This window comes from Lissotriton helveticus, chromosome 6 (assembly GCF_964261635.1).
Source record: "Lissotriton helveticus chromosome 6, aLisHel1.1, whole genome shotgun sequence".
In the NCBI taxonomy this organism is placed as follows: Eukaryota; Metazoa; Chordata; class Amphibia; order Caudata; family Salamandridae; genus Lissotriton; species Lissotriton helveticus.
The window spans coordinates 11,995,637-12,015,773 of NC_136067.1; the positions used below are offsets into that span (position 1 = coordinate 11,995,637).

Genomic DNA, 20,137 nt, shown 5'->3' on the forward strand with positions numbered 1-20,137 from the left:
GGGGAAGGAAGGGAGAACAGGGTCTTGAGGTGAGGCTTTGTTCGTCGTCGCGGTGGTGGTTCTGCGAGGAGGGAAGGCACTTGGCTGGAAGACGGGTTGAGGTTTCCCAGAGAAGGGTTGGTCGGTCGAGCAGCGGGACGGTGGCTCCTCGGAGGTATGAGAAGGAGAGAAAAAGAGGGCTGTTAGTTCTATCGACACAGAACGGTATGAAGCCGTCTACCTTCACCGGGGTTGTGATGGGATGCCAAGCGAGCGTGAGGTAGGGAGGGGAGGAGTAAGAGCTGGAAAGAGGAAGAGGGGGTAGGTCGAAGGGTGACTGAGTGACGGGTCAGTGAGGGGACAATATATACATTCGTGCCAGTGACAACAAACGGGCTATGTACAATATCCTACAGTGCTGTGTGCAAGGTGGATAAGGGTCTAACTATACACAGCGATATTTACACTCAAGGGGAGTCGGTACTCACTTGGCCCGCCGCAACTCTTTCCGTGAGTTGCGGCCGCTCTCCAGCTTCCTCCACCGGACTCCACCAGTCCTCCGTCCAGACTTCGTCTTCTTCTTCCGCCTCTCCGCTCGGCTCCCGGGGTTCTCCGCACGCTGTCTCCTGCCACGAGTCTTCCTGCTTGAACGCGCTGTTGTCTTCAGTTCCGGGTTTTCTGGGCTCCGCCTCTGGAATGTGGGAGGAACATCCGGGGTCCCGGGAGAGTCCTTCCGGGATTCCGCTCGCCGTGATTGGCTCCTGCAACGAAGGAGAGAGGGGTGGAGTCCGGGTTGCTATGGACGCCCGAGGATCAATAGTCGGGCGCCGGGATCGTGAGGGAAGGCGCAGCTTCGCCAAGGCAGGGGTCGTGGCCCCTTCACAGTTTCCTTGCATTGTAGTTGTTTTATAATGGATGACCTTTCCACGCGATTTCCAGACATTTGCAGATGTGTAGTGTGTCCTTGTGTTGTGGTTTTTAAGGCATTTTAAAAGTGTGCTTGTGCATTCTTTGACTATCGGCTCTGTGAAATAGTGGGGGTATATTGTGTATCCTATCAGTGTGGTTGTATGATTTTTTAATCATGAAATTTTCTTTTTGTGTATTTTGGTAGGACTGTTGAAATGTAATGTTTGTTCGTTCAGTGTGATCGATGTGTAAATGTTGATATCTGTTGTGTACTTGCACTGTACTTTTATATTATTACGTTTATAGTGAATGCGTTTGCCTGGTGTTTTTTATTGGATTTTAGAAGTGTGTTGTCATTTAACTGTAGTGGTTGTAATGTTAGATATGTGTGCTCTTACAGTGTTTTTATAGAATTGTAAAAGTGTTTTGTCAGTTAACTGTAGTGGTTGTAATGTTAGAGATGTGTGCTCTACAGTGTTTTTATAGAATTGTAGAAGTGTGTTGTGAGGTATTTTAAGGGTGTTGATGTGCGCTCTTTCAGTGTGGTTGTTGTGGCAGTGTTAATGTATAATGTTGGTCCATGCAGTGTGTTTTTATAGTTTTGCAGAAGTGTGGTGTGAGTTCTTTCAGAGCTGTTGTTGTGAGGTGCTTGCCCTCCCTGCATTCTGCATTGTGTTTTATAAAATTGTAGAAGTATGTTGTGAGTTCTTTCGGTGTGGTTGTTGTAGTAGTACATATGTTTGCGACTGTACCATGTTTTATAGAACTGTAGAAGCGTTTTGTGAGATCTTTTTGTTGGAGTCTAGATGTGTGGTGTGTGCGCCTTTTATTGTGTTGTCTTGAATTGTCCAAGTAGGTTGTGAGTGTGGTTAGTGTAGGAAGGTAGATGTGTGATGTTAGTCCTCACAGCATGTTTTTCTTGGAATTGTAGAACTGTGCTGTGAGTTTTCTGAGTGGTTACTGCAGGGTTGTAGCTGTGTGGTGTATGTCCCTGAGGGATTAATTTTGGGAGAATTTTGGAAATGATTAAGAACATTTTCCACTGTCTTCTCCTTTTTTGTGGAGGTCAGTTACTGTTGGTGGGGTGCACTGTCGGGTTGTCATGGCTTATTGATGGTCTCCCCAGGTTTGGTTTACAGTTTAGGTGCGAACTTCTTTTGTGCTAGAAAGTTACCTAAAAGTAATGCTAAGTACTGCTATGCTATGCGCTACTTTGCGTCAAAGGGGCATCCAATGGGTGGTGCATGGGTATTACCATGCTACCTCTCAAGGGTTTTGACACAAAACCCTACGTAGTAGCATTTGTAGAGAAGACTTTGTGCCATCAATGAAGTAGGCGCAAAGAAGCAGAAAATATTTCTCACAAATTGTTTTAAGTTTTTATGTGTGCTATAGTGTACAGCACTATAGTATTTTGTAATGGACATACAAAACATATGCTAGACCCATGCATGCCTTTGAACTATGGTGCACAGATGTTTGCATGGCACTAGGCATACAGAGAGCGTGCCAGTGCTTGGGAAGAGTATTTTAGCAAACAATGGTCCTTAGAGTGAGAATATACAGGACAAATTAGATATAGACCTATCTATCTTAATCTTAATTGTTTAGTCCTGATGATGATCCCTCTAATTAATGAGCTTGGGATCGAAACGTTGTCGACAATTCAAAATAGTACCACTATGGTCCAATGTGTATAATTAAAGTGGTCACTATTTGGGTTAGCTTGCTTTATTGTATGATTAAGTACAAGCTACCATAGCTCCAGTTTTGCCTGTAACTTGTTTTGTTTATTTGTTATTGTTTGCTCTTTTTGCTCCTTGTCCTCTTTATCGGGTGCAGGATTGCGTCCCGCTGTATTGTTTTTCGAATATCATTTGCCATTTCTAATACATTCTCACATTAAAATTATTTGTCTGGCTGGACATTGAATATATATAGTACCCATTTAGGTATATATCTCATTTGTCCTGTATTTTCTCACTCTAAGGACCATTGTTTGCTAAAATAATTGATACCCGGGGTCCTTAGTTACTCATGGGGCCCCTTTGTTTGTTTATAAAAAAAAGTGCTTGGGAAGAGAGCAGCAAAGCCATGTCTTTGTAGTTATGGGCTGTCCTGCTCTTTGCTATGCTTTGCATAAGATATTGGTTAATTGCCCCGGATCTGCAATTTGCATGCCCTTAATCTTGTCTATATCTTTCTTCCTCAGGGTGGTAAATGTGACTCCGGTGCCTGGAGACATGCTGCGTGAGAACACGGAGGATGTCCTACAGGGCGAGCACCTCAGCGATCAGGAGAATGCACCACCGGTTCTTACAGGGAGGCCTCCTGACAGCCTGGGCCAGGCCCCTAACATTGGCTTTAATGACACCGACATTTGGGAGGAGACTGACGTGAACCGCAACAAGCTCAGAATCAGCATCAGCAAAGTAATGTGCCACAGCTTGCTTGGCGTGTTCGACTCCTGGGGTGTAGAAATTTGTGGGGCAATGGAAATCAACTGACGGACTGTGGGCTTCTGAACTCCTGGGACCTAGAGATGTTTGGGGCAACTGATTGGAGTACACGGAAAGTGAGGTTATTCAAGCATTGGAGTCTAGATATGTATGGGTCACAGAGTAGAGTCCACAGACCGTAGGCTTCTGCAGGCTCTGGAATGTACAGACATCTTCAATGTCTGACTCGTAGAAATTTGTGAGCGTATAAGGTGTAGTACATAGCCAGGAGACTTCTTCGAGTTTCGGGCTTAGAGATTTGTGGGGCCCCAGAATATAGTGCACAGTCCACGGACATCTTAAATCTCTGGGTCTTAGGAATGTGTGGGACCATGGAGTGCAGTACACAAAGGGTGGGCTTCCTTAAATTCAGGGGCTTACAGACATGAGGTGACAGAAAATAATAGAGAAAGTTTAGGTTTTTGATAACTTGGATATGATTCGTGGGGCCTTCAAGTTTACTAGAGGCCTTGAGATCATTCAAGCTGAGTCTATGCATGTGTGAGCCTTGAGCTCCAGACCCTACAGTGGTGTGACTGGCCTAGAATAAATAATTGAGTCAATTTGTTGGGATTTCCTCTGTGTCATGAAGGTTTTAGTAATTTATAAGATAATGAGGTGTACTGAAATATAAGTCATGGGTGACACATGACAGGGGATAGATTCAGGCCTTTGATATACCACCAAAAATGTAATATAACTAGCCCAGAGTTTCTGTTTAGTACACTGGTTAAGAGTTGACTATCAAGGTTCTACAATGATTCATGAAACGCGTGTAGATGCACATCAACGGAGGCAAAAGAATGCCTGACCCAGAGATGTGAGGTTTGTGCTAATTCCCATAAGGCCTTTCCATTCCACTCCTGTTCTTCTTGGTATAGTCTTAGGTGTCTTTTGTGGCAGGATATGATTTGCTGAGTGTTTGAGGGTGGGTGGAACCATGAAAGACTAAGAAATGAATAGGTTATAGAGTTCCACCTGCTCCTCATTACACCAGTACCATCATCTCATGGCAGTAAACAACTTTAAGGTGGTTTGACTTGTCCAGACAACAAAAGGAGAGGTGTGACAAAATTACAAGGACGTCATGTGTCCCTGAGCTCTGCTGCATACACTGGCTATGGCGGTTTATTGTCAGAAAGCATGTTTGTGATGCTGCGCGACAAGAACTTGTGATCGTTGGGTTTGATGGGGTGGAAAGGAACCATCGCGTCATGGCAGGACACAATCTCGCATAGTTAATCTCCATTTCGGGACATGTTCACAAGGATCATCTTCAAAGATCTAACAACAAATTAAAGAAAGAGTGATCAGTGCAGAGAGAGGACCTTGCGTATAGTGCAGGACAGGCAAGGGTAAGGTCTGATTGTGCAGGGTTGACTATACATGCTTTTTGTCTCTCCCTCATACAGACCCAGTGTTTGATGGAAGATGACCCCAGTCGAGGAGTCTGCCCCAACTCCCCAGTACGAGCTGCCCCAGAGTCCCCTACCACACAGGCTCGCTCGCTTCGCTTCCGACGCGCCAACAGCCCTGAGTCTGACCGTCTTTCCACAGCCGATTGCAGAGTGGACCTCCACGACAGAAGGTTTGCTCCCTCACCCTTCCCTGGGATCCTTCAGCTAGATGGCAGGCTTGCTTTCCTGGGAATGGGCGGAACGTCTGTTGCCGTATGTGACGAGGTCACTATGTGAGTATGAGAAGCGCATGGTCCTTGCGTGAGTGGATGAGTGACAGCTACTCTTAAGCCTCAGCCTTAAAAATATTTTTATTCCATTTTTCATTCCATTTGGTTTTTTCCGTTAGAACTTTGTATGCGTGTACACCACGGTGGTCACTCGCCACACATGTTAAACAGTCGCAGTGTAACAAGCGGCTGTGATATCAGCAAATCCATGTTTTACTTAAAAATGACACAATATTGTGCTCTTACAAATATTCCGTAGGAAATATAGTTAAAACAGCATGCTTTGCAGTCATTATAAATTACACCAATCTATGTTAAATGGGGATAGATTATTGGTGGTTGCAGTTCAGTAATACTTGAATGGTTTAAAGAGAACTGGCGCTTTTTGTGACTAGTGTTTATTGGTTATATAATTAGGCCCGCTTTCATCCAGCACAAGGGGCCTGATTTATACCTTGGTGGATGGCTTACACCGTCACAAAGGTGACGGATATCCTGTCCCCGAAATATAAATCCCATTGTATCCTACAGGATTTATATTTCGGCGGATGGGATATCGTTCACCGTTGTGAATGAGTAACCCATCTGCCGGGCTCTAAATCAGGCCTAAAGTTTCTACCTTCAGGGATGTCGATGCACCAAATATTCAAATAATTATCTCTTAAATGCATTATATACAAATTCCCACAATTACATATTCATTGTAAAAACATGAAATTCTGACTATTCAGTAGGCTGACAAGCGACGCCCTGCTTCTAGTTGACTAAACAGTTCAACATACAATTGTAGATATTTTACTTGTTAGGACAATTCTTGTAGTAGATAAACAAGACGAGTCCTTCAAAGAAGCGCTTCTGAAGCATTGGTGAGGTATTCTACAGAGCGTCATGTGAAGCAAAGTGTAGACAACGTAAAATGCTGAAAAGCGATTAGGTGTAGGGTTTAGGCTGTTATGCTGTGGAGCAGTGGTTCTTACCCTTTTGTCTTCTGTGGATCCCCACTTAATCATTACTGGGACCCAGGGACCTCCCCAATGAATATGTATTGGATTCCGGTGACCCCCACTGAGTCATTACTGAAAACAGGGGACCCTGGCCTAAGCATTTTTGAAGATTTGAATCACAAATCAATGCACAAAAAATACAGAGACAAGCACTCATAAAACAGATATACAAATGATTAAATACTTTATTTAATTTACAAATTTAAAAAATAAATCAAGATTTTAATTGTATTGGGAAGGTTGGATATTTTCTAAATTAAATTGAGGCCACTCGTCGTCCAAACTATATTTTGTTTGATGCAGTTGCAATGCCCCCACGAATCAATCTGAAGATGCAAACATCATTTTTAGCCTCCAATTTCTTCCTTCAAATCCGAAGCCCTTGTTTCCGACCGACTCATTCCCAATGCCGAATGACCACGTACGATGCCTGGAAACCCTTAGCACGGACCGAATAGGCTCCGGAAAGCATACGGAGAGATAGAGCCCTCCGGAGCCGAATCGTATAGCTCTATTGAGTAGGTTTTCCAAACGATTTGGACACCCTTTACGATTCGTTTTGCCTGGATCGAAAAGGCTGCCGTAATCGGTCTTTGGGGGCCCATAGTAGGTCCACCTTCACCCGGGTCTCTCGGAATCGTGCCTGTGGGGGTACCCATGGGTCCCCCCTTTCAAACCATGCACAGTGGCAGGCACAAAGGGGTGCCTACCACAATGTGCACGATAATCCCTAACCACCCCTATTTGCCAATGGTATACTGTGTAGGTGTTCAGTACACAGGCTCCCATTGAAGTCAAAACCGAATCATTTCCGGATACATTCAAATGCATCGTACTTGTTCGGTCGGACTCCCTTGACGCGAGTCGTACTGAAAGCATTCCAGACCAGAGTCGTTCGGTTTGCTCTCCGAACGTGATCATAATCAGGCCCTTAATTGAATTGATTTGCAGTGTTTTATGATTCGGTGCTTTTTCCTGTTCTTCAAATTGGGTGGATTCCTGTAGGATGACACAACCCAATGTCTAGTTATAATTTCAGTCTAGAATTCCCTGATAAGCTACTGAAGAAACACTCACATGTTTTCTTCTGAACTTCTCCTTCAGCATTTCAACACCTACATGTCCTTAGAGACTTTCAGTTTTCACACCTTGTTGAAAATGCTTTAAGTAGATATCCCTTTTGGATCTGCATGTGGTGTCTTGGATCAGAGGTATTCGGACAAAATATAGAGTAAAAAATATTGCGATGCAGAAATATCGATCTTTTAATATCATGACCCACAACTATTGTGATGCAGAAATATTATTGACAAGAATATTGATTTTCTGAGGTATTATCGATATCAAAAATATCTATGGTGTTAACATCATTTAAAAAAATATAGTTGTAAATAATATTGTTTTTTAATTATTTTTATGTAGTTTATTATATGTTTTAATCATATGTTATAATTTGTATAATTATTGTTAATTTTTCTTAATATAGTTTGTACATTTTTTGTTGTTTTTAAATTTAATTTAATTGTTTATTGCAAGTCTTAGGGGCCGATTCCGATTCCGGCAGGAAGTAGTTTCACCCGACACGTACCCGTCAATTTTTCCGACCGAATCGTACTCCCCCCAACTGAATGAGCAAGTACGATGCGAATCATGTAATTTTCAACTGAATTTTCCGGAAAAAATATTGAAGGCCGGAAAGGAGCCTGACGCGATAGACTCGTACACAAACGACTCCATGTAGCCAAGCATCAACACGACACAACAGACTCGTATGCGAACGATGCCACATAGTCCAGCATTAACACAACCCATTAGACACGTACGCGAACGATTCTACACAGCCTGGCACATACATGACACAACAGACTCCGTCTCATCTCCCTTGACCGCATTATGGTGCGATTCGGAGCTTAAATACGCTTCGCCCGAATCCTGCGAGGTGCTGGAACTTTTGCCCTGTACGACGCATATGAAAAATGCATCGTACTTGCGTGTCTGGAAATTTTGTTGGCTGAGCCTCCGTATGATTCGATTTCCATGTTTCCTGAGCGTGTTAGGTACTGACATAGTGCACGAATCGGACCCGATGATTCGGTCAGGTTTTTCTATGAAAATGTATCGTACTTGCTAGTTTGTAGGAAAAAGGTCCGGATACGATTCGCTCGGAATGTGACCCTACGAATAGCATTAGGAAGGCATTTTTTCCGGAATTGGAATCAGCCCCTTGGTGTTGTAGCACATTGTGAGGTTTGTAGAGGTATACGGTGGAAAGTAATTTGTTATGTGTAATTAATAATTATTTTGTAATTATTAATTAGTTAATTGATGAATTATAAATTGTGTCATTTTTTAAGTTATGTTGTAGGTATGGGTTGTGGGATTTGTAGGGGTACAGTGTGGAAGAAAACATTATTTTAAAGAATGAATACTTTTTTTGTATTCATTATTTAATTGATAGTTAATCATGTAAATTGCATAATTAAGATTTTTTTTTATTATATCCCCAGTGTGGGTTGTTGCGTTTTCGGGGTTATAGGAATGGAAGTTAATTAGAAAATTATTTATTGATAATTAATTATTACTTTATTTTTAATTATTTTATTGACATTGATGGCAATTGTGACATAATCATATTTGTTACGTTACATTTTAGGTGTGTTTAGTTTATAGAGGAAGGGGGAAGTTATTTAAGTAATGGGAAATATTTTTTTTTATTTATTTAAAAATAATTACATATATTAATTGTTTTGTACTTTGTTTATTTGTGTTACATTTTAAATGTTGTCTGCTATGTTTCTGGGAATATAGTGTGGTATTTTAATTATAATAATATTTGTTTTTATTGATAAACATTATTTAAAATTGTAATATTTAAGTTTTTTTTTAAAGTTTTTAAAATTAGGACATTTTCTTTTTATATTTAGAATTTTATATTTTTGGGTGTTCAATAGAGCTGTTAAAATATGTTATCTGGTTGAAGTGCTCTCTGTACTGTAGCAGTGAATGGAGTGGGAATAGTAATGTTTACCCCTCCTGAGTCCAACACACTCCCTACTGTTGCTCACACTGGAGTGGGAATAGTAAATGTAACCCTCCTGAGTTCAACGTTTTCCCTACTGTTGTATCTATTGGACTGTGAATAGTACATTTTACTCTTGCTGAGTCCTACGCTTTCCCTACTATTGCACATACTGGAGTGGGAATAGTATATTTATTATTCTTGGGGTTTAATCTTTTTTTTTTAGTATTGTTGAAATATTTATTGTGTTTATGTATTTAATTATATATACATTTATGTAATTTTTTTAATTTTTAGTAAACATATTTTTATATATTGTTTACTGTTTTATGTATAATTAAATTGCAAATATTTTACATTTTCTTGTAGTTTATTTGTAATATTTATTATTTATTTTGATATCTTTATGTAAATATACATATATCTATACGTGCATATGTGTATATATATATATATATATATATATATTTTGTCCAACTCCCTCTTATCAAAGGAATGAGTCCGCACTCACGGAAATGATTATTTCCCAAGTTCTTTATTTCAAATCGTCAATGCTCCAAACACCAGCACCAACTTTGGTAGCATTGACAAACTTAGACACAAACAATGATGAGGAAACCATCTCTGCATCAGGAGTGATTCCCCAAGAAGGAGCAGGTTTAAGCGGGATGAAAGCATCATCTAAATATTACCCACAGTTACCTCAAGGTAATAAAATTGACTTATTCCAGGAAGCAGTCATAAAAGATATATATCAAATCAAAAGATCCAATTACAAAGACAACCTAACCAAGGAAGAGAGAAATGCCCTAAAAAATCTAATGGATGATAAAACTATCACGTTAAAAACAGCAGACAAAGGTGGAAACATCGTAATTTTAAATACAACAGACTATGTAACTGAGGCACATCTACAGTTGGACAATAAAAAATACTATAATAAACTACAAAGCAATCCTACCAAGATGTTTAAGGAAAAACTAGATCAAAAACTTAGTCTGGAACAATCACAATCTAATTGATCTAGATGAAATGAAATTTCTCAGTACGGAACATCCAGTAACAGCTACTATTTATTTTCTACCTAAGTTACATAAGAACCCACTAAGACCACCAGGGAGACCTATAGTGTCATCAAAGGGATCTCTGATGGAACCTGTGGCAAACTATTTAGACTTTTTTCTTATGCCGTTCGTAACCAACTTGAGTTCATACTTAAGAGACACAACAAACCTACTGAAACATCTTGAGGATTTATCATGGCAGCCGAATTACTTACTGGTGACTATGGATGTTGTATCGTTGTATACAAATATAGACAACGATATCGGTCTGAATGCAACAGCATTTTTTCTAAAAAAACGCGGCATCCAGTTCAACAGACACAACCAAATGTTGATGGATATGGTGGAGATGTGTTTGACACAAAATGTGTTCTTATTTGGAGAGGATATTTATCAACAAACCCGTGGCTGTGCCATGGGTTTTTCCTTCAGTCCTGCATACGCCTGCCTCACTATGGGGTGGTGGGAACAACAAGTGGCCTGGCACCCAGAAAATGACTTCTATGTGGAAAAAATTGCGAAATGGATAAGGTATATAGATGACCTTTTAATCATATGGGAAGGAACAACCCAAGAATTTGAAAGTTACTTCCAAATACTCAATTCCTCTACTTCCAACATCAAATTCACGTATAACATTAGCAGTAACAAAGCCATCTTTCTCGACACCGAAATCTATATCCGGAACAACCGAGTTGAAACCACACTACATAGGAAAGAGACTGCTACGAATTCCACCTTGAGCTTTGATAGCTTTCACAAACCATCGGTAAAGGAAAATATACCGTACGGGGAATTTCTCAGGTTGAGGAGAATTTGTTCAGAGGAGGAGCAATGGGAAAAAACCAGCAAAGAAATGGCTCAGAGGTTCAAACATAGAGGATACAACAGTAAGATCATAATGAAGGGATGGCAAAAAGCAAATTTGAAGACTCGAAGGGATGCCTTAACATCCAAAAAAGAAACCACCAAGAAAACCGTAGAGGGTGCAAGTTCTGAAAGGGAAATCAGACTAATTCTCAACTATAGTAGAGAATCTAAACAAATCATAAATATCCTAAGAAAAAACTGGAAATTACTACACCTTGACCAGACAACTGGAAGAGTAATGGGTAAACACCCACTGGTCACATTCAGGAGAGCTAGGAACTTAAAGGACAGACTTATTCAAAGTCACCATAAAGATCACACAAAAAAGAAAAAAGGAATACAATGGCTGAATACCAAAGGATTCATAAAGTGCCAACATTGTAAGGTTTGCCAGATAGCGACCAACATAAAGAAAGTGATGTTACCAAATAAAAAGATGTGGCAAATTAAACAATTGATCGACTGCAAGAGTACACACGTAGTGTATGTAATTGAGTGCCCGTGTTCGCTCAAATATATTGGGAGCACCAAAAAGGAATTCAAACAACGAATCTTGGAACATATAAGAGCGACTGCAAACAAAGATCGAAGTAATGCAGTCGCGAAACATATGGAATTGGCACACAATAGTGATTGGAAACTGCTTAAAACGTATGCACCTGAATGTATATTGCCACATGAAAGGGGTGGAGATCAGGAAAGACAATTAAGATGTAGAGAATCCAGACAAATCCTGAATTTCCGAACAATGACCCCTTGGGGACTAAACCAGAGCGAAGAATTATATGTACACCTATAGGAGACAGATGGAATATTGTGTCTGAACTGAAGTTGATACTTTGTCCAAAGGAGAAGAAGCAATGTAGACAAACAAAAACTTTTTATATAAAAATTGTAGTGAAAAGATAATATAACAATGAGAAGTATAATGGTATGAGACAAATGGTGATTTTCGTGATGAAAAGGTTGATCGGTATTCCCAGTGGGAGATGGAAACAAATGTGATGATTTACAAGTGATAAGAATATAATTAATGTGATTTTCAAAATGGATTCATGATTACGGAGAGTTGAATGGATTAATATGATTAAATGCGGAAATATGCCCACCAGAGGGCTTTAATGTAGATCAAATGTCATTAAGAGTGTATGAATCCAATTCTGCCCACCAGAGGGCAAGAACTCGACTTTTCTTTATTTGAATAATTATTTAAATAATCAATGCGGAAAATTTGCTGAAATGTAAATATCCACACGTATAAATGAGTCCTGTAAAGAAATTGTTTACCGACATCTATGTTTAAACTTGTAATTGTTAAAATCTCACCAATTGTAAAAATCAAGATTTACGAAATGAAAGAAAACTACATTTCCCATCTCGCTTCCTGCTAACTAACAGGAAGTGAGATCACAAGTCATAGCGGTTCCCTCGAAATATAGGAGGAGTAAACACATTGCTAATTGACCGTGAGCAAGCGACTGTTGTTGCGAAACGCATTGGTTTTGTGCTGGTGTTTGGAGCATTGACGATTTGAAATAAAGAACTTGGGAAATAATCATTTCCGTGAGTGCGGACTCATTCCTTTGATGAAAGGGAGTTGGACAAAATATTGTGAAAGCGGGGCTCTGCTTAGGAGTCTTTGCACCGGTGGAGAGAGCGCCAGAGGATTGTTAAACGGAGCCAAATCGGTGTATATATATATATATATATATACATATATTTTTATATGTATATATATTTATTTATATAGATTTATATAGCCTTATTACGAGGTGGACAAGTGTCCTACTGACACTTTAGTGGGATGGAATCCACCGACTATTAGTCGATGGTTCCACCCGCAGTATTAGGATGCAACTGCCCTATGGTCGGTCGGAAAAATTAATTTTACCCATTATTTGTTCTTTTTTTTAAACGTTTTCTTCAAGACTGCAACGTCTGCAATCCCAGCCTCTGCTTCCCAAATGCAGCTCTCTACACATCAGTGATGGAGGTATACACGTTGTGTTGGAGCTGCCAATCATAGTTGGCAGTTTTGAATCTATGGCGGCCATCTTGAATGATGTAATTCTAGCCCTATGTACAATTACGTGACTCTATGTCAGATCATCAGTAAGGTCTGTCAGTTGCCAATCATAGCGGGCAGTTTTGAATCATCAGCGGCTATCTTAAGTGTTGACACTCTGGCCCTGTGTACGGTTACGTGACTCTATGTCAGATCTTCAGTAAGCTCTGTCATCCTGGCAGGCAGTTTTGAATCTCTGGCGGCCATCTTAAACGTGGTCACTCTGGCTCTGTGTACGTTTATGTAACTGATGTCAGATGTTTAGTAAGACCCGTAATTTGCAATTATGGTGGGTAGTTTTAAATCTGAGGCGGCCATCTTAAACATTGTCTCTCCGGCCCTGTGCACGGTTATGTGAGTCAATGTCAGATATTCAGTAAGCTCTGTCATCCTGGCAGGCAATTTTGAATCTGTGGCGGCCATCTTAAACGTGGTCACTTTGGCTCTGTGTACGTTTTTGTAACTCCATGTCAGATGTTCAGTAAGACCTGTAATTTGCAATTATGGCGGGCAGTTTTATCTGACACCCAAGGCATGGAACGAATTACCAGTGTCCCTGAGATCGGCTCCCTGTCTTCTGACTTTTAGAAAGGATCTGAAGACATGGCTTTTTAGGAAATAGTCTTTCTTTCTGTTTTTTCTGTTGTGTGGTTGCTTTCTATGCTGTCTTTCTTTGCCAAAGCGCCGGGACGCTCCTTTGGAGTTGCCGTGCGCTATAAAAGAAATAAAGTAACATAACATAACATAACAGTTTTAAATCTGAGGCGGCCATCTTAAACATTGTCTCTCCATCCCTGTGCACGGTTATGTGAGTCAATGTCAGATATTCAGTAAGACCCGTCAGTTGCCAATTATGGCATGCAGATTTGAATCTGGGGTGGCCATGCTAAGGGTTGTCACTCTGGTCCTGTCCACAGTTACATGAGTTAATGTCAGAAGTTCACTTCAACCTGTCAGGTGATGTTACAGGAGTCAAACCACTGAGTGCTTCTATGCTCTTTGCTCTTGACTCAGCCCTCTTCCTGTGTAGCTTCATAGTTCTCTGCCTTCTACAGTCTTTTGAGTCACTTTTGCTGCTTCTAATCATCACAAAAGTATTGTGAATTCTGAATGAGGATGCTTTACTCTAACAATATTGAAATAATTGCTGCATGCCAGGCTTGTCACTTGTTACTTGTCTATTCTTGTTATGTAGCTCTTTTTAATATGCAGTTTCGAGCCCTCCGGTTATTAAAAGTGTGCTTTGGGCGACACATGGAGGGAGGTACCTGCTGTACCTGGAAAGCCAAACGAGTAAATGGTGATACCTTGATTCACTCTTTAATACACTTCATCTGGTCAGTTTAAGAGTGTTGTTCTGTTTGGAGTAAAGGAGATTGGCCAGTGATTATCCCTTCTGATGCTATTGTTGTGAGTGCCTTTACATTCAGGTTTAACCTAAATAAGGGTATATAAGACCGTGCTGGTGGGTCAGTGAATCACCCACTCACACATCTATGCAGAGTCACCCTCCCCCACCCCCTCACACAGACATTCAGCCACCCATACAGATACTCAGACAACCAATCAATAACCCACAGTGCTGCCTGAAACAGCATGAGAGCCTGTGATCATGTGCTGAGGTCTGATGTCTGCAGGATAGAGCTGTTACTGCTCTTTGTTGCCTTCATCCAATCACTGACTTCAGCTCTTACCACGCTATTTCACGTTCGTCCAATCACCGAACGCAAACACCCCTCAGCAACTACATGAATTCGAAAGTGGTCATGAAGCAACTTGTTTCACATTGACTGATTTATAAGATTTCTAAGAAAAGGGAGGCTGTGTTCTTGTCAGGCCGATGTTCTCAATCAATCAATTGGGATTTATAAAGCGCAGCAAATCACCTGTGAGGGTCTCAAAGCGCTGGAGTTGTAGCTGCCTCGCGGTGCACTGCTCCACCGAACAGCCATGAAAGCATTAAAATGAGAGACAAGCTGGAGAAAGCACTTAGAAAATGGGTGTAAAGGGAGGAGAAAGTATTTAAAAAGAAGGTGCAAGCAGGAGAAATCACTCAGAAAAATTGGGAACAGGAAGGAGAAAGCAGTAAAAAACAAGATAAAAGCAGGAGAAAGAACTCAAAGAAACAGGGGGGAAGTGGAGCTCTGCAGCAGTACACGGAGTGGTGGGCCTGGATTGAGTATCCTTTATTACTCTTATTACTCTTATCTCTGTACTCACTGGGTTGAAATGAAACAGGTTACTAAAGACCCAATTTAGCTTGCTCATTCTGTCAGGATTTTCTGGAATCAAAGATATAAAACTGAGGCCCTGCGATACCCCAATTGTTTCCAGAGGAATAGCCTGGAACACCGACTTGACTAAAGGATTGCTTTTTGTATTTCGACACGAGAGGTCACATTGGACCTAGGCTACATTGCACCCATTACACCTGTGGAGTGCGATCATTTTCAACGTCTTCCTTTAATTCCTAAGGAAAGATACTCACCTACTGAGCCCTGACGAAGTTCTCTCTATGAGAACGAAACGCGTTGGCTGACCGTAAATTCAGCTATTCTGTGGGAATTAACTGATTGAAAATAAAGATACATTTGAAAATACTGGCTTCCTAGACTTCATCACCTGACGCACGCCCAACCCCTTTTTTTGCCGGACGTAGTAATCTCCGCTCCCCTCGTGGAGGAATTAACATCTACCAGGTGGACAATACTGCTTCCTCCAAATTTTGACCTTGCCGAGCTAGTGGTCTTTTCTAAGGCATTATCAGGAACCGCTGTCACAGCGGTTTCTGTCAATGCTTTTTAAAGTTTGGCACACGGCTCAGTCAACGTGATGGAGCCATCCGTCAAACTTTTTCTTTTTACTGTCAGAAAGAAAATCACAAACAAAATTTTCTTTTTGAAAAAATGCCACCATCACCATGGGAGAATTAGACAATTTTCACTGCCCCTTACCATCAACGTTTTCCTGGCAGTGACGGACAGTGAAAACTGACCTGTATGGCTGTTCATCTGAATTAGGTGGACGGACATAGTGGTCAGCCTCCAACGACCCTTACTGAGTTTGCCCTTCGAGGGGTGTAACCATGGCAGGGGCGGAGTAATCTCCACCATGGTTACACCTATGATCCGCTCACATCTAAATCTGGTGGGCGGACCAACATCTTGGCAGTAAGGATACTCTGTCACCACTGCAACGTAGTACCTTACAGTCGAGATCTGAATCTGGCCCGAAGTGTTGATGCTGGAAGTAGCAAATGGGCACAAGTGGAATAAGGATAGAGTTAATTTACCATTGAGGATTTCAAGGCTTATTGAAAGTTTTTGGATCCTGGATCTGTCTGTGAGGTGGGCGTTTCAGACCTCTGAGCTGTGCCACGCCTAGAGATGATAGTGTTGTAGTGAAACTCACACATGAACACAGCTTTCCTTGGTAACAAGTATTTGAATCAAAGCTGAGGTAAAACCCCACGGCAGTCTTGCCAGGCACAGCTGGAACATCAACTGTGAGATCCCACAAAAAACCCCGTTAGATCATCATGGAATACAGGTACATCTAATGGGTTGCAGACCCAGACTACCTGAGACTGCCTAAGTGCATTACAACAGATAGGTACTTGAGTGAAGTCAGCAGCTTAACCTGAGTGGAGGAGATGATAAAAAAACTCTGCCGCACTAGCGGAGTTCCTCAAGCGGTTAGAGTACGTTTGGTCATACAGTTCGTGTTGATTTTCAGCGCCAGGTGTTTGTCCCACGCTGTAAAATGAGAGTAAACGCCACCATGCGCCGTGCAAGATGGCGCTACTTCTTGTTCTTGTCACTCGAGTAGATTTGTAATCGAGTGCCAGCTTTCTCAACGCTAACAGAAGGTTTCTCAATGCGAGCAGGTTCGACCATACGCGACCGCCCGCATTGAGAAATCTGACTGCTCGTGTTGAGAAATCTCGCAAGGAGGTAGATTTTGCTTGCTTGCGCTCGGCAACTGTACGTTGGCGAGCGCGAGCAAGGAAAAAACTCATAGTTTTTGGGAACTCTGGCTGGAGTGCGGATAGCTCTGCAAGCTCCGCGAACGGAGCAGAGTTCACTGTCCAGGCCTACCTATCACCCAAGAGTAGGTAGTGTAGCTGGAAGAATAATAGAGTATCCCCTGCACCAGTGAATGTTCTAGTAGTTGATAATGTCTCAATTACTAGAGATATGTACTTCAAAGTGAGAATTAAACCTCTACTAGTCGTATGCTTTTTTCTTCTCCTAAAATAAGAGAAAACAGTCCAGTTGAACGTGCTTTCTACCTTTGTTGTCTTTGGCTTGCAGATCACGGATGGATCTACCCGGCTCCCCGTCGCGCCATGCATGTTCCTCCCAACCAGCTCAGATGATATCCATTGACACTGGCCAGGCAGACCGGCAGGCCAGCGGCAGGATGGACGTTTCCGCCTCTGTAGAGCATGAGGCCCTGAGTAATGCCTTCCGCTCTGTGCCGCTCGCCGAGGAGGAGGACTTTGACAGCAAAGAGTGGGTCATCATTGACAAAGAAACAGAGCTGAAGGACTTCCACCCTGGGGCCGAGCCCAGCACGTCGGGAACGACTGACGACGAGCCGGAGGAGCTGCGGCCCATTGAGGAGGGTGACGAGCACAGGCGGCATTGGGGAGAGGCTGCCGTCCGGCCCAAGGTACATGATGGTCGGCTTAGGGGCATGCAAACGGTGGCGGAGGAGGACAGCCCACACAGACTTGAAGCTTTCGGCATCCCTACGTCTGAAGGCAGACATGAACTGCAACCTGCAAGTCCTGGCCAATCACCCTCGCATTCAGCACCAGCCATCCGGCCGCGGCGTCGTGAGTCAGATCCCACAGGCCCTCAGAGACAGGTAAGAAGTTAACACTTGTCTGCACCCTGAGCATGTTACCATTCACAATTTACAAAGAACAGCCATTTCTGGTTACCATTAATCAATGCAAAATTGAAACTACCAACAAAAAGTGCTTTGGATTCAAAAAGTTAAGCAAATAGAGCTCCCTCAAGGGACTTGGGTGTCAGGTTAGTGGCAGAGAAGTCCACATCTAATGCAAGGGTCATTTAAAAACCAAAGAGTTGCTTACCCATAGTGGCATCATTTTCCTTTTATTCCTACTAGTTCCACCAGATGCACACATGCATGAATCACACCCAGACATATAAACTGCACACACACATTCACATATGTACGCAATCACATCTACACACGTAAACACAGATATGCATGCATACACATACACACATGCAATCACACTCACTCACAAACTTTCAGACACACACACACACATGCATGCTCTGACACATGCATGCAATCTTACGATACACATAAACTTTCACGCACACACAAACCCACACACGCACTCACACAGACACACATGCGAAGAAGCTCTGAAGTGAGGGGCAAAATATTTAATTAAGTAAATGTGGCTGACCTAAAAGAAGAACGTGCGGAACATTTCAAAGCGAGGATGTCTTGACCAAAGCTTGTGCAGACTGTAGAGGTGGAACTGACCACAACAATTCAACCCTACTTCTCACATTTGTATTTTCTGTGATTTGTTTACCAATATTAACCTTCCAAGATACACTCTTGGCAACTTTCTTGACTTTGTGGAGTTTGCTGCAGTCTCCCATTTTGAAAGGTCTCCCTACACATCAAGTCCCAAGACAAACCACACAACTTTCCCTATTGGTCACGGAAATCTGCACTCAAGTAGTGCTTCTTATCGATTTTCCCCAATGCCTACAGAACCTGTCGTAATGCATGGGCTCCTTGTGTATGTTGGTGTGGCCAGGGAACAGACATGGCCCCTACCAGTGATACAGGGCCTGATTCACTGAACTAACTTAACACCAAATCCTAAACTTACTACCATTTTGGTATTCACAGAAGTTAGGATTCCATTTAGGACTCCTAAATGCCTTTTGTGAATACCGAAAGTCTTAAAGTTAGGATTATTCTCAGTTTAGGAGTAGTAAAGGTACGAGTCCTAACTTCGTTGAATACCGAAATGAGTGAGTGCCTTCTGTGAATCCCAAAATGAGTAAGTGCCTTCTGTGAATACCAAAATGAGTAAGTACCTTCTGTGAATACCAAAATTGATAGTAAGTTTAGGATTTTGTCTTAAGTTCTGTGAATCGGGCCCACAAAGTCTGAGACTCATCAGAGCAAATAGAGATTGAACTCAGATATGCCCGAGTCCTCTCAAATACCGCACGCTATCACTCCATTTCACACAAATGAGAAGGACCTACCTATGACTTTTTGGATTCACAAGTAACTAGTTGTTTAGACAATAAACATCCCTGTTTCAAACACTCAGCTCTAAAAGATATGCAACATTGAGCCTATTGAAAGCGAATCCGGTGCATCCATGCTCGACTACAAGATGTTTTCACTAATTCAGGCTCCTCATTCTAGCAATTTGGTTCTTCAGTCGCTGCATGAGGCCATCCTGAGCGAGGTTTCATAAGCCACTCAGATGCACCTTTGTTAGTCGCTTGCCCTCCCCCTGTGGTGAACGACATCTCCGTGTTCTGCAATTGTTAACATCATGTGCACAAGCAGGCACCTCCGTTGTCACCTCTGTGTTTCTATATTAATAGTCTTCACCATTAGGGTATGATGCAGTCTTGCGTCAGCAAAAATACCTCTTGTCAAGAATATGGTGATATCATGGGTGCTGCAGGACATGTCTTTAGCCTGATAAAAAGGCCTGATTTAAATGTTGGCAGAAAGGGCACTCCATCACAGTGGCAACGGTGTTCCCTCCCCGCCAGCATTATGGTATGCCCACTCATTTAGAGTTGGCCTACCATAGATTTGCTGACGGCGGAGACTAATCCAGTCTCCGCCTTGGTAAAATCTCTGACGGCCCGACACTATGATCCAACCCCACCCATGTCTGTTCTTCTGTAGTTAAAAGGTCCAGTCTTCAGTTCCTCAGAAACATACTGACTCCTTTCATGGGCATACTCAGCAATAGTTTGGTTGACTGTCTCAAGAGCTATGTTATACAATA

The 20,137-nt window shown here is 42.0% G+C and overlaps 1 protein-coding gene across 1 annotated transcript in view; it reads left to right on the forward strand.

Annotated features, from left to right (window-relative positions):
• The window catches only part of TTBK1 (tau tubulin kinase 1), a 405,906-nt gene that overhangs the window by 270,928 nt on the left and 114,841 nt on the right, over positions 1 to 20,137 (forward strand). Inside the window, exons 11-13 of the mRNA XM_078647282.1 lie at positions 3,101 to 3,320; positions 4,799 to 5,076; positions 17,409 to 17,967. Coding sequence (XP_078503408.1) covers positions 3,101 to 3,320; positions 4,799 to 5,076; positions 17,409 to 17,967 — 1,057 coding nt within the window. The remainder of the gene's footprint in view (positions 1 to 3,100; positions 3,321 to 4,798; positions 5,077 to 17,408; positions 17,968 to 20,137) is intronic.